Genomic DNA, 13,945 nt, shown 5'->3' on the forward strand with positions numbered 1-13,945 from the left:
TATAAACTGTACAAAAGGACCTTGTATAAACCCTTTTTCATTATTACAATAAGCTGAATTGTAACAAATGAAATGTTGATTTTTTTATAATAAAACTTTGGAAAAATACAAGTGTTCTTCCTTCGCGAGAAGTTAAAACCCTTGCCCTTCCCATGATGTCGGGAGGATCAAGTTCCGGCCTGGTGGGGCCTGGCCGTGTCGCTTGTGTTCACTCAGGTCCTGCCCTAGAGAGGGGTGGGGAGGACCCTTGCCCGATCAGTGCTGGTGGAACAGAGTGGCTGGTGAGCTGTGCTGCAGGTGACCTTTGTCACCAGCCTGGGTGTCACGGTGTGGCGTCGCTCCGCTGCGGAAGATGGTGCGGTGACACCTCTACAAAGCTGAGCTGGGGGTCCTTGCTGAGCTCGGCATCCGGCGGTAAGTTCTGCTGGCTGTGGCGATCATGGGAAGGAGGTCTGGGGTGCTGCAGGACCGCAGCCACTGTTCCCTTCTGCCTTCATACCGTTCTGCGTTCGGGCTGCTTGCGACAGATGCACAGATGTCTAACTGCCCTAAGGTTTACCTTCATTTTGGAGAAACGTCGAAGAGCTTTATTGAGCTATAATTTGCATGCAGCGCATGGCATGCATTGAACACGCACGGTGATACGCGTCCTCGTGTAACAGGGAGACGGTCGAGGCAGTGAGTAGTTCAGTACCCCAGGGCCTGCCTTCGTCCGCCCCTTCCTGTCCCAAGACGGTCAGTGGCTTCCTTTCTCAGTGTGGATGAAGTTGCTTTTTCTAAAGTTTAATAAATTGATACAGTGCATCCTTTCAGTTCTGATTTTACTCAGTAGAGTGATTCTTCTTTTTGGTCAGTCCTGAGGCTTGAACTCAGGGCCTGGTGCTGTACTGAGCTTTGTCACTCAAGACTGGCTAGCACTCTACTTCTGGAGTCACAGCTCCACCTACAGGGTTTTGCTAGTCCATGGCAATAAGAATCTCACAGGCTTTCCTGCCCAGGCTGGCTTTGAACCACAGTCCTCAGATCACCGCTTGAGTAGCAGGGAAGACAGGTGTGAGCCACTGGCACCCGGTTTATGCTTCACTTTTTAAGAAATTGGCCATTTTCCCTCAAGAAACTGTTAATGTTTTTTTTTTTTTTCTTCCTTTTGGCACCACAGGGGTTTGAACTCACACGAGGTCCTATGTCGATCTGCATTAGGCCGCATGCCTCTCCTCATCCGCCCTGCACACTTCAGCCACCCGGTGCCCTGGGCTCCGCACCCTGTGCTCTCCACCCTGGAGCTGCGTTCCTGGGCTGGCTCAGCCTCTCACCAGTGCAGGACTGGTGGAAACGGTCATTTGTTATTTACTGTTTCTGGCAGGAGATGGAGACTGGCTCCTGGCGCTTCATCTTAGCAAGAGGTCACAGGTGACAGCAGGTTCTTGAGCGCTGGTTGGGACTACAGGCAGCAGGGGCCACACTCGGTCACATACCCGTTTATAAGCCAAGCACTGGGGCTGGGCTTGTGTCAAAAGTCGGCCTGGTCTACGGAATGAAGCTATACCTATTCTTTTTTTTTTTTTTGGTCAGTCGTGGAGCCTGAACTCTGGGCCTGGGCCCTGTCCCTCAGCTCTTCAGCTGAAGGCTAGCACTCTACCACTTGAGCCACAGCCCCACTTCCAGCTTTTTCTGCTTATGTGGTGCTGAGGAATCGAACCCAGGGCCTCATGCATGCAAGGCAAGCGCTCTACCACTAGCCACCTTCCCAGCCCCACCTATTCTTGTTTATAGATGTTTCTGGTCCACTAGCAAGCCCGTTCCTTCCTGGAGAGACATTTTTACATTGGGAGTTTGGGAGCATTCTTGAGGAAAAGTCCACTGCAACCAGGGACAGAGAGAGAGAGCAAACTATACGGGAGAAGTGAAGGGATAAACTTGCAGAGCTGGGCTGGAATTGGTTGGATAACAAGGAAGGAAGGAGGCTAGCAGGAGGGAACATCCCAAGTAGAGACTTCTCAGGCTCCGTGGTGAATGGTTTGGTTGGATCAGGGTGGGTTTTATTGGGGGAGGGGTTGTCTATACTGTCTCTAGTTGTGAGCAGAGAGACCCTGGTCCAAGTCCCCCCTTGAGAGAGGAGGAGCAGGAAAGACCCAGCACGACTCCTCTTAAAACATGCCTCACTCCCACTGAACACACCTCACTTTCTAGAAAGCCTCATGGACAGAGCCAGTTTCTGAAGAGCAGTGAGTGAGGGCTGTGTTGGAGAGAAGATGGGACTAGGAGAGAGAGGAGAGGAGATGGTGGGGGGAGGGGGGAAAGGAAGAAAGGGGGAGAGAAGGGATAAAAGGAGAGGAGGGGAGTAGATTCTGGCCTCAGCCCAGGCAAGCAGGCCTCAGGAATGTGGCAAGGGCTCTGCTGTCACTTCCCCTGCTTCTCTGATTCTGGAATACTGACCCTTTGGACAGCAGTCATTCCTACTCAGGGAATGACCAAGGGACTCCTCTCAGAGAGGCCCGCGCACTGAGCCTCTGCAAACTGCCAGATGTTCCTTAAAGCTGTGTCACTACCATGAGAATGGCTTCATCTCTGTCTACAGGTGGGCTTGGGGCTGTGCGGGGGGGTGGGGGGGGGCAGGTCCTGGGGCTTGAATTCACAGCCTGGGCACTGTCCCTGAACTTCCACTCAAGGCTGTTGCTCTACCACTCAAGCCAAAGCTCCACTGCTGGCTTTTTTTGTTGTTTAGTCGGAGATAAGTGTCTCACAGACTTTCCTGTCTGGGCTGGCTTTGAACCTCAATCCTCAGATCTCAGCCTCCTGAGTAGCTTGGGATGACAGGCATGAGCCACCAGTGCTGGATGAAGTAATGTCTTTTATTTAGTTATCCCATGTGTAGTTCAAAGAACAAGGCCAGGAACCGGCTGAAGTAGGAAGGATTGCAGTTTGAGACCAGCTCGAGGAAAACAGGTTTAGGAGACACGGCCCCTGCCACCCCGGCTTCAGCACAAGCATAAAAAAAAAACAAAAAAACGCTGTTCTAGGCAGATAGGGGCAAAAAGTTTGAGAACCAGACCAAAAATAACTAGAGTCCAAAGGGCTGGAGGTGTGGCTCAAGCAGCAGAGCACCTGCCCAGCAAGAGCAAAGCCCTGAGTTCAAGCCCCAGCACCACCGAGGAGTCAGGACGTAAAATGAAGAGTACTAGATACCAAGCAGCACGGGCAGGCAGTTTATCGCTTCCCCTCACAAGCTGGGTGGCCGGCTGGCTGGACTTGCTGACACAGCAGGTGGGGGTGGCTGGGACCGCGGCCCCCTCTGTGTGGGAAATCAGTGTGACACCCATGTCCAGTGGGGAACCTGAGCCACGCTGGTCCAGCGGACTCTCAGTCTACTTTGTCATGTGATATTCCAAGTATTTTTTCCTAGAGGGGGAAATGAGAGAGAGAGGGGAGGTAAATCCCCCCAAATTCTGAGTCTGATTCACCCTAGCAGTGAGGCCCAGAAGGGCTCCGAGGCTGCCTTCCAGGGTCAGGAAGACAGGCTGCCAGGCTCACGTTTGTAATCTTGGCTACTCAGGAGATTGAGATCTGAGGATGACGGTTCAAAGCCAGCCTGGGCAGCAAAGTCCATTGAGACTCTCATCTCCAGTGAATCACCAAAAGAACCAGAAGTAGGGCTGTGGCTCAAGTGGTAGAGCATCAGTCTTGAGTAGAAAAATCCACTAACAGCACTTAAGTCATGAGTTCAAGCCCAGGGACCAGCACCAGAAAACAACAACAACAACAACAAAATAACTAATAGGAGCTATGGGAGATCACAGAGGGCGGGAGACGCAGCTCCTTGAATGTAAAGAAACTGTGCTTTGTGCTTGTGACCCACCTCCTCAGGAGATTGAGACCTGAGGATCACAGTTCAAAGCCAGCCCAAGAGTCATGAGACTCTTAACCAGCCAAAGAGCCAGAAACAGAGATGTGGCTCCAGTGGTAGAGCACCAACCTAGAGTAAGAACGCTCAGGGACGGCGCCCAGGCCCTGAGTTCAAGCCCCAGGACCAGCGGTTTCCAGTTGGCTTATCGCTTTATGTGGTCGTGGGTCCTATCTGGTGACAAAAGGTTGCCAGACCCCTGGACCTCTCTGCTGGCCGAGCGGCCTCCCGCCCTGTGGGCACCGTCTGCCCACCCTCTGCCTGCAGGATTTGCCAGGGCAGAAGTCACGTCTTGTGACTTGGCATCTCTTCCTGCACACCCAACCCATCCCGGCGTGCCTGTGTCTCCCCGTGCCCTGCGTGGAGCTCACGTGGAGCAGGTGCTCGTGGGGGGGGGGGGTGCGTGCCAGGCAACAGACGCCTCTCAGGTGCGCCCCTGCCTCTCCTCCCCCCAACCCCCGCAGCACCCCTCTGGCCCTGGGGCGCCCCCCTCTACCCCGCCCCTGGGCACTCACCCATCCTCCGTGCTGCTGGACCCAGGGCGAGAAGTGGTCCTTCAGGTACTTGGCTCCGAAGCCCAGCACCCGGTTCATGGGGTGGGTGTCGATGGCCGTGAGCTTGGCCATGGCGTCTATGGCCAGGGCCGCCTTGAAGCCCTGGGCCTTCACCTCCGACTCCCCGCGGGTGTCCACGTCCCTCAGGAACTGGTCCGTGATGGTCTTGAAGGCAGGGTAGGACAGCGTCTCCCGGAGGCTGCTCAGCAGAGCCTTGTCCTTCTTCAGCTGTGGATGGGAGGCAGGCGTCGGCCCGGGGCAGGCTGGGGCCGGGCGTTGACCCGGCCGTGGGCAGCATGGACAGAGGTGCTGACTGGATCTATCCAAAGGTAACTGGCCACAGACGGGGGGGGGGGGGGGGGGCGGGGGGCAGCTCTGGGAGTGTCATTTGGAGGACCCTGTGTAAGGGGCGGGCTGCTGTGTTCACCAGCCACCTCATACCTTTTCCTTCCACTTCACCTCCCACCACTTCCTCTGCCTCACTGCCCTTAAAGAAATCACTGCTGGCGGGCACTGGTGCTCACGCCTGTCATCCCAGCCACTCAGGAGGCTGAGATCTGAGGATTGCAGTTCAAAGCCAGCTCAGGGCAGGAAAGTCCATGAGACTCTGATCTCCAAGGAACCACCAGAAAACCAGAAGTGGAGCTGTGGCTCATGGGGTAGAGCGCCAGCCTTGAGTGAAAGAGCTCAGGGAGGGCGCCTGGGCCCTGAGTTCAAGTCCCACGACAGACAAAAGCAAGCCCAGCTTTCATTCTGTGCTCTTCCTGGGCCCTGCTCGGGGCTGCTCACCACAGGATGCTGGTGCCCAAGGGGGAAGGAGATGAATATACCCTCACATCTTCCAAACTCGTTCTTTTTGCCTTTTTCTCTTTCGTCAGTCAGGGGCTTGAACTCAAGGCCTGGGCACTACTGTCCCCTAAGCTCTTCTTCAGCTCAAGGTGAGCGCTCTACCACTTGAGCCACAGCTCCACTTCTGGTTTTCTGGTGGTTCATTGGAGATAAGAGTCTCATGGATTTTCCTGCCCAGGCTGGCTTTGAACCATGATCCTCAGATCTCAGCCTTCTGAGTAGCTGGGGTGACAGGCATGAGGCACCGGTGTCTGGCCTTTTTCTTTTCTTTCTTTTTGTTCCAGTCCTGGGACCTTGACTTTGGGGCCTGGGCTCCGAGACTGTTTTAAGGGTTGTCCCCTCTTCCCCCGCCTCCCCCCCACTCAAGACTAGCTAATGCTCTACCACTTGAGCCGCAGTTCCCACTTATGGCTTTTGGTGGTTCACTGGAGATGAACCCCGATCCCCAGATCTCAGCCTCCGGAGTAGCCGGGATGACAGGCGTGCTAAGCGAGGGCGTGGCCAGGAGCCGAGATCACCGTTGATGGAGATGCTCGCACCTCTCTTTCCAGTTGGTCTCCCGAGGCTTTCAGCAGAGCCACGATCCTGCCTATCACGGGGTCTTCTCCGTCTGTGGGGGGAAGGCTCTGTTACTTCTTCAGGGCAGGCACACAGTCCTCGCAAGAGGCCGGCGGCCATGCCTGCATTTCCAAGAGAGGAGGACAGGAGCAGCCTAATCACGCTTACCTGGCGTCTCCCGGCCAGGCCCAAACCCCAGGATCCTCTCCTCCAGCCTCCTCTCCTTCCTCAGTACCCCAACCCCACCTGGAGCTCAGCCTGCCCTCAGGAGAAGGGCGCTGGAGACATGGTTCTCCTCCCAACTTCTGTCCCTTGAGAGAAACCCCCTCCTTCACAAATCGTTGGTTTTTTTTTTTTTTTTTTTTTTCTGGCAGTGAGATTTGAACTCAGGGCCTGGGTGCCATCCCTGAACTTTTTCCGCTCAAGGCATGCGCAACACCATTTGAGCCATAGCACCACTTCTGATTTTCTGGTGGTCCATCGGAGATCAGAGTCTCACGGAATTTCCTGCTTTGAACCGAAATCCTTAGACCTCAGCCTCCTGAGTCGCTGGGATTGCAGGCGTGAGCCACAGCGCCCAGCTTTGTTTTCTTGTCACGTCAGCCTTCAAATGTGATGGCTTTGATCTCGTTCATGTGTACACCTTGTAGGGCTCCCTGGGCCTGGGGCTCCTCTCCAGTCTCTGTGGCCTATGGTGGGCAGAGCCTCACACTACTTCAGGGCTGGGGACACAGGGGGCCATTTGGAGGGAGGGGGAGGGCAGCCTCCCGCTGCAAGCACTGGGCTGGGCGATGTGTGACCCCGACCCCTCCCAGGCTCACCCCAGCCCCCAGGCTGGAGCAAGGCTGCTCACCTTTCTCGGCTCCCGTAGCTCCTTCTGCCCCCCCAAAGCCTTGGTAGACAGTGTAGGGGACCACGTACTCCTTGAGCTTGTGGCCTCCCTGGTGGAGCCGGTCTTCTGGTGGTGGCCATGAGTAGACAATTTCGGCCACTCGGTTGGCAATGGAGGCAACCTTGGGGTCCATGGCTGAAACGGGACAAGATGGTGCTGAGTCTCCTCCCAGAATGACGTTCTTGTTTGGAATAAATACTAACTTACAAAACTGCTAGCCCCATGCTGGTGGCTCACACCTGTCATCCCAGCCACTAAGGAGGCTGAGGTCTGAGGATCACGGTTCAAAGCCAGCCTGGGCAGGAAAGTCCATGAGACTCTGATATCCCATGAACCACCAGAAAACTGGAAGTGGCGCTGTGGCTCAAGTGGTAGAGCGCCAGCCTTGAGCTGAAGAGCTGAGGGACAGCGCCCAGGCCCAGAGTTCAGGCCCCACGACCGGACCCCCCCTCCCCCACAAAAAAAGACAAAAAATAAACGTGTTAGAATGAAAGCCACTGTTCTCGTTCATCATGGCTGCTCATGACAGGCAGGTGGGCAGGTGGGAGCGTTCAGGAAGGCTCCCTGCTTCTTCAAGCGTCTAATGGTGGGGTTGGGGCACTGTGGGGCTGGCAGAATGCAGGCTGGAGTAGGGGCTTAGTCCTGGGCCTGTGATGTGCAGAAGCGGGGCAGAGCGGGGAGCTGGGAGATGTCCCTGAGCCGCAGTGGGCCATTTTCTCCTCAGCATTTATCTTCTCCTTCCTCAGGTACAGCAGAGGGCCCTGGGGTGCATCCCACAGGACACGGTGCGGGGTGTGGGGGGGGAGATGGGGGGGAGCAGCCGTGTGGAAGAACTTTCCAGAAAGTGACACCCATTGTCCGTTCCTTGCTAGCTTTTGTTTACAATCCCACTTAAAAGGTAGACATGATGGCTGGAATCCCCTTAACTACCTTGGAATATAAGGTCATATATATATATATATATGCTCTGGGCCTGGGCGCTGTCCCTCAGCTCTTCAGCTCAAGGCTAGCGCTCTACCACTTGAGCCACAGGGCTACTTCCAGCTTTTTTTTCCTGCTTATGTGGTGCTGAGGAATCGAACCCAGGGCCTCAAGCATGCAAGGCTCTACCACTGAGCCACCTTCCCAGCCCAAGCCTGGACTTTTTGCTATTATTTAAAAGAGCTGGATTCTTCTGACCATTTCTGCCTGGGCTGGATTTGATGTGTAGTCCTCTGGATCTCAGCCTCCTATGGTGGACACGACCCGCTGCCACACCCTGCTGTTTTTATTCATTTGTATTCTCAATCTCATCTAAAAGCTTTAAAAAAAACAACAACTAAATAAACTCCTTCGGGCAGCCTCTCCTGGTCAGACCAGCTGTTATAAATGTGAGCACAAAGCTGGGCCCCCGTGGCTCACGCCTGTCATCCCGGCTGCTCGGGAGGCTGAGATCTGAGGATTGTGGTTGGAGGCCAGCTCCCGGCAGGAAAGTCTGGGGGAGGCTGCTCCTCACCGGATGGACAGGGAGGAAGGAAAGGAGGATCGAAGGAAGGAAAGGAGGAGATCCGGCCTACCTTCACTCTGCAGGCGCTGCTCCACGCTGGGCAGGGACAGCGAGGACACCTGGCAGTGGGTGCGGACCTCCCCGGGCGGCGAGCTAGGCGAGTCTTCCTCCCTCCCCGCGCCTCCCCCAAACAGCCGCCTCCAGGACGGCCTCTTGCCAAAACCCAGGCTCTTCTCGCCCAGCATCGCCGTGTGCCTCCAGGACCCTGGCCCGTGCTGCGTCCAGGCGTCGGCTGCCCAGGGCCCCGGTCCCTTCTGGGGCTCGGTCCTGGTCCTCTGCAGCTTGGCCGGGAAGATGGGGCTGCCTTTGAAGGCATGGTGTCTGGCGTAGAAGGCCAGGATCTTGAACTCCATGCTGTCTGGGTCGTCGTCCGACAGTGGGACATCTTCTAGCTCGCACGTGCTGCTGCTGCTGCTGCTGCTGTACATGGCGGCTCTGCAACCTGCAAGACAAAGCCACCGGTGTCCCCGTGGGCGCGGGGACACGGGAAGCCTTGGCGTGGCCAGGTGAGGGGCCGGGTGAGGGAGGGCGGCCTGTATTTTTCCAGACTTTAAGCGCGCCAGCGGAAGTGGTGGGAGCTGAGCAGGGCCGGGTGTGGTGGTACATTTCTATAATCCCGGCGTCTTGGGAGGATCGCCGTGGGTGGCAGACACGCGGGAGACTCGAGCCGAAAAACTAAAACTGCAAGGGCTGGGAGCTTGGCTCCCCCATCGTGGAGTTACTCGGTGGGGTTTTTGATACAAAGCTCCCTTTACCCCCACAGGGCTGGACCCCGCAACTGGAAGCCACTTGGCTGCTTGGTGGGCTGTGGGGGGGCCGGCCCCCTTTTCTTGAGGCCTTGGGAGAAATTCCCATGCACCTTACAAACCGCGGCTGGAGTTTCCCAGTGCTGAGCAGGGCAGCGGCCTGGCCCTCCGCCTGGTGAAGAGGGGACGTGGCCCCCAACATGGTGCATGCTGGGGTGCGGGGCGCCGCACGGGAGGATGGCACGGCGGGGTGGCCGGGCGCGGAGGGGCCGTGGAGGCCGTGGACAGGCGTGGAGCGGGGGTCGGATTTCCCTTCACACTCAGCCTTCCCGGCATCGCGCGTGGCTTCTGTGTCACTCAGTTCCCTGGTGGGCTTGGGGGCATCTGATCCTTCGCTCCGTGGTCCCCCCCACTTCTTCCAAGACGCCCCAGGGCGGCTTCAGCCCCCCCAGATTTCAGCCCCGTGCCCGGCTGCTCCTCCCTCCCACGGACACAGACTTTCTCCCAGCAACTGCCCACAGGGGCTTTTGTCACACACAAAGCGGTTTTTGTCACTTGTGTTTCCCTCTGGAGCCACCCCTCCCCTGGGGGTCACCCTCCCCCCCCCCCAGCAGCCTCTGCTGGTCCATGGGCCCACGGGGGAACCCCACGGGGCCACGGACTGCATCACAGGCACTGAGGGGCATGATGAGGCCGCGGGGTGACCGCCTAGCCCCCTGCGCCACTAGGGCCGGAGCCCAGGTGTGGGGGGGTGGGGGGTCCCCTAGAGAACCCCATGGTGCCACCAAGTTCATGTGGTCACTCTGAGTGACCCCGGGCCTGGCCCGTCACCCCAGGATTGCCTGTGCCCTGGGCGCCTCCAAACCTCCAGTGCACCTTCATCCTGAAAGTGAAATGAGGAACGCGGTGACAGAGCCCGGGGTGGGGGCTGGGGCCTCCTGGTGCAGGGTGGGGGGAAGCCCCCCCCAGCCCAGAGCCCCGGACCCCACGGTGTCAGCCCAAGTTCCCCGGCGGTGCCCCGGTCTGCAAGTGCCAACCCTGGTTTCCCCACGCCGGGGTCCTGCCCCCGCTGGCCCTGGCTGAACACGGGCACCTGTCACGCAGGCACACCGTGCTCACAGGGAAGCCAGGGGCCCATGGTTGACTCCGTGCGCACTGCCAAGGCCACCAGCCCAGGGACCGAGCTGGGAACTTTGTATCCACCGGGGCGCCAGCTCCCGCAGCCAGGCCTCCTTCCTCCCCGCCGGCCGCCCCTGGACGGTGGCTCAGCCTGCCGTGCCCTTACCCGCTCCCGATCTGTCTCCTGATCTGTGCCTGGAGGGAAGCTCACTGCCCGGCCACTCTCAACCTCCCAAGCCCAGGTGGCTGAGCCTAGCCCAGGCGGGGAGCCCGAGGCCACTTCCTCCACAGGCCCCGCCCCCGCCGCGCGGGAGGGGCTGCCCTTTGCCCCCTGGTAATTTGACTCAGAAATGTCTTCCAAGTGGGACCATTCCGGGTTCTCCAGTCTCTTATCAGTTTAAGGCACGTGGGTGGCCACCGCCCTCAGGGCAGGTGTGAGGCTCAGCCTGCTTGACCTCAGGCCCAGAACCTCCGTGGGGCTTTGCCCTACATCTCCCCCCCCCCCCCCCAGTGACTCTGGAGGCTGAGACCTGAGGATCGGGTTCCAAGCCAGCCCTCCCCGGGCCCCCCCGAAAGTCCCAGAGACTCTGCCACTCTCTAGTCACTAAACAAAGCTAGAGGTGGTGGGCACTGTGGCTCAAGTGGTGGTGCACCAGTCTTAAGTGAAAAACAGCTCAAGGACAGCGCCCAGACCCTGAGTTTGAGATCCAGGGCTGGCACCCCCCTTCCCTCCCACCCCTAAAAAGAAAAGGTGTGTTTTCATGGTTTTAGGCCCCAGAGAGCCGTCGGTATAGTTGCTGATCACTGTACAGATTAACTCAGCTGGGTAGCCCTCCTGGTGACCGTCCTCCCGCAGCTCAGGAAACTGAGGCCTACCATGGCTCAAGGCAGCTAGGATGGACGGAGACCAGAGCCCAGGACACCAGCACCGACCGCCGACCCACGCGAGCCTTTGCTCGATTCTCTGCTCACCGTCACGGCCATGGGACTTCGGCCTAGGAAATACCAGTGGATGTGGAGAGGTGGGGATCGAACCCAGACTTGTGCCTGGGTGAGGCAGCTGCTCCCTCCCCGGCCTCTGGTCCTGCTTCCACTGCAGAAATCAAAGCAAGCTGCTAGCCTCAGAAACCCTGTGGCCCAGGCTGCCTCTTCCCGTGACATGAAACCCCCCTGTGGGGCTGGGAGAGATTCTTCCAGAAGGCCCACATCACAGCGTCTCCAGTCCTGGGGGCGCCTGCCAATTGGCAGGTGTCTTCAATGAGAAGCACCTGACGCTTTCTGCTTCTGGGCCAGGCACTCCGCCAGCTGAGCCACGCCTCCCGCCCCTGCCTGGAAATCTACCAGGAAGTCTGGAAGGAGCCAGAGGCCTGTGGATGGATGGATGTGGATGTGTGGCTGCTGATATGCAAATGGAGATATGTAAATGCAGGCATGCAAATACAGCATGCAAATGAGCAGCCATGGTAAGTGCCTGGGCCGGCTGCCATGGCTGGGGCGGGGCTGCGGTGGGTGTTAGTGGTGCCATCGCCATGGCTTTGCAGGTGGCAGAGAGACCCTGTCAGGATGGCGAGCTGGGCAGCACCAGGCAGGATATCCCGTCGGCGACCCCCTTGCAGCCCAGTACCCTGCCCAAAGCCCAAAGCCCGCCCACCTCCTCACGTGGGCTCCGGCTGCCGGGCATGGGTGCTTGGGTCTCTAGGCTTGGGGGAGCATCGAGTTCAGGGCTGCTCATGGTACTTACTCTAGGTACTCTGGGAACTCACTTGGGCACCCTGTGTGTTCTGGGTACTCATTCTGGATGCTCTGGGTACTTGCTCTGGGTGCTCGGGTACAAGCAGAGGGAAGAGGCTGGAGTTCAGGTGCTGCAGCCCCACTCCATGCAGAGGTCCAAAGGGACAGAAATCATTTGTCCATGAAGAGGCCCCTGCACCCAGCCCAGCCCCCACCCTCAGAGCCAATGCGCAGAACAGACACTGGCACTGCCATGAACACATGGTGAGGCCTCAAGGAGGAGCAGGGGTGGGGGGTGGAGGGGGAAGGGGGGTTATGTGACGTATAAAGAGACTCTGCTCCGGGGGAGAGATGTCCCATGGCTCTATATGAGTGTGTGTGTGTGTGTGTGTGTGTGTGTGTGTGTGTGTGTGTGTGTGTGTGTGTTGACACTAGGGTTTGAACTCAGGGCTTTGCACTCTTGCTTGCCTTTTTTACTTGATTTTTCCTGCTTAGGGCTGGTGCCCTGCCACTCGAACCACATCTCCACTTCCAGCTTTTTGCTGGTTAACAAGAGATGAGAGTCTCACAGACTTTCCCGCCCAGGCTGGCTTTTAACCATGATCCTCAGATCTCAGCCTCCTGAGTCGCTGGGATGACAGGCAGGAGCCATGACACCCGACTGAGGTGTGAGGCGATGGGCTCACCGGCCCGATTTCACCTAGCCGTGCTGCAATCGTTCACCAGCACTGCCTTGGACCCACGGATACTCAATTCTCCAAGGAGAAGCCTCAGGGCGCCGCAGGGAGCGGTGTTTGGGTGCCGCTTACCAGGCGACTTTGTCCTGGGCCAGGCCCGGCCCCTGGCCTTGCTCGGCTGGAGGAGCAGCGGGCGTGGTTCCAAGTTGGGGTCATGAGATGCGGGGAGCCTGATGCTGGGTGTGGTGAAGCTCCGTCCTAGGAGGAGGGGAGAGTTGGTGAGACGCGATCTCTCTGGGGGGTTGGGGGGGGGGGGACAGCCGTGTGTGCGGGAGGTTCTGGTGACAGCAAGCCGCCGCTCCCTTTCCTTCTGACTCTGGTCCTTGCCCACCTGCCAGGCTCTGCGCTCCCTTCTTCCCCGCCCTCCCCGCCCCCCCCCCATGTAGCTGGAGCAGCACCCCGCCCCCCATGGATCCTCTCCACGCACGGCTCCACAGTGCAAAGTCTCGAGGTGCCCACAGTTCACCCCCAAAGCCCTCTGCTTAGCTGAGTATCCAGCATGAGTCTTCTTTTATTCTAGGGAGGCCAGGTAGGGGAGGCCGGGTAGGGGAGGCCGGGTAGGGGAGGCTCCTGGAGTTTCTGGTAAAATCTGTTCTGTTGCCACAGCCCCTTTGCCTGGCTGTGACCTGGAGGGGTCCCCTCCACTGGGGTCACCCCTCTGAGGACCCCAACCTCCCCGCCTGCACCCCCAGAGCCCCTTGTGGCCTCCACCGAGCACGGCACCCATGTCTGCCAGGTTCCCACGGCAGCGTTTGGCCGTCCTTCCCCGGAGCGTCTCGTTTCTCAGCCAGAGCTGTGGAGGCTGCGACCCCCAAAACCCACGACCCCCAGGGCCCCCTGTTCATCCCAGGCCAACGCACCCCCGCTGGTCCGCTCACATCCCCCCGGATTGCGGTGGCTGGTGCCGGGTGGGGCTGGGGAGGTGGGGGGGGCAGCTGGGCCTGGCACTGAGCCTCTCACCTTCCTGGCACCGTCACAGTGGTTTCCACGGGAGGCAGAGCTCTGTGGAATGCCAGGGTCTCTGCTGCCGCCAACGGGGCCCAGGGCGCTGAGACCCCCACGTTAAAACCCTTTACAGGAGGCCAGTGGTGCATGCCTGCCATCCCAGCCTCTTGGGAGGCCGAGAGCTGAGGATCCCAGTTTGAAGCCAGCCAGGGCAGGAGAGTCTGTGAAACTCATCTCCCGTGAACCACCAGAAAACCAGAAGTGGAGCTGTGGCTCAACGTGGTAGAGCGCCGGCCTCAAGGGGAAAAACAAAACAAAACAAAACAAGAGCTTGCTGCCCCGAGTTCAAATCCCAGTGCCAGCACAA

General features: G+C 58.4%; 1 protein-coding gene across 1 annotated transcript; it reads right to left on the minus strand.

The window, feature by feature from the left end:
- Nucleotides 1-3,193: 3,193 nt before the first annotated feature.
- On the minus strand, nucleotides 3,194-10,417 carry Bcl2l14 (BCL2 like 14). Its single transcript, XM_042671555.1, has 6 exons — nucleotides 10,332-10,417; nucleotides 8,311-8,742; nucleotides 6,716-6,889; nucleotides 5,844-5,914; nucleotides 4,417-4,683; nucleotides 3,194-3,399 (listed from the first exon to the last, which is right to left on the minus strand). Exons 2-6 carry the CDS (start codon nucleotides 8,726-8,728, stop codon nucleotides 3,361-3,363), a joined length of 969 nt encoding a protein of 322 aa, XP_042527489.1. The 5' UTR covers nucleotides 8,729-8,742; nucleotides 10,332-10,417; the 3' UTR covers nucleotides 3,194-3,360.
- Nucleotides 10,418-13,945: the final 3,528 nt, after the last annotated feature.

The sequence above is a fragment of the Dipodomys spectabilis genome, unplaced genomic scaffold (genome assembly GCF_019054845.1).
Source record: "Dipodomys spectabilis isolate Male_0828 unplaced genomic scaffold, ASM1905484v1 ptg000644l, whole genome shotgun sequence".
In the NCBI taxonomy this organism is placed as follows: Eukaryota; Metazoa; Chordata; class Mammalia; order Rodentia; family Heteromyidae; genus Dipodomys; species Dipodomys spectabilis.

Bases quoted from the DNA above. Each gene is read 5' to 3' on its own strand.
- Bcl2l14 (XM_042671555.1), bottom strand. From the start codon at position 8,728: ATGTACAGCAGCAGCAGCAGCAGCAGCACGTGCGAGCTAGAAGATGTC. The intron at 6,890-8,310 runs GTAGGCCGGATC...GTCCCGTTTCAG, and splicing joins GCAGCGCCTGCAGAGTGAAG to CCATGGACCCCAAGGTTGCC. The intron at 4,684-5,843 runs GTGCGAGCATCT...TCCCATCCACAG, and splicing joins GAGACCAACTGGAAAGAGAG to CTGAAGAAGGACAAGGCTCT.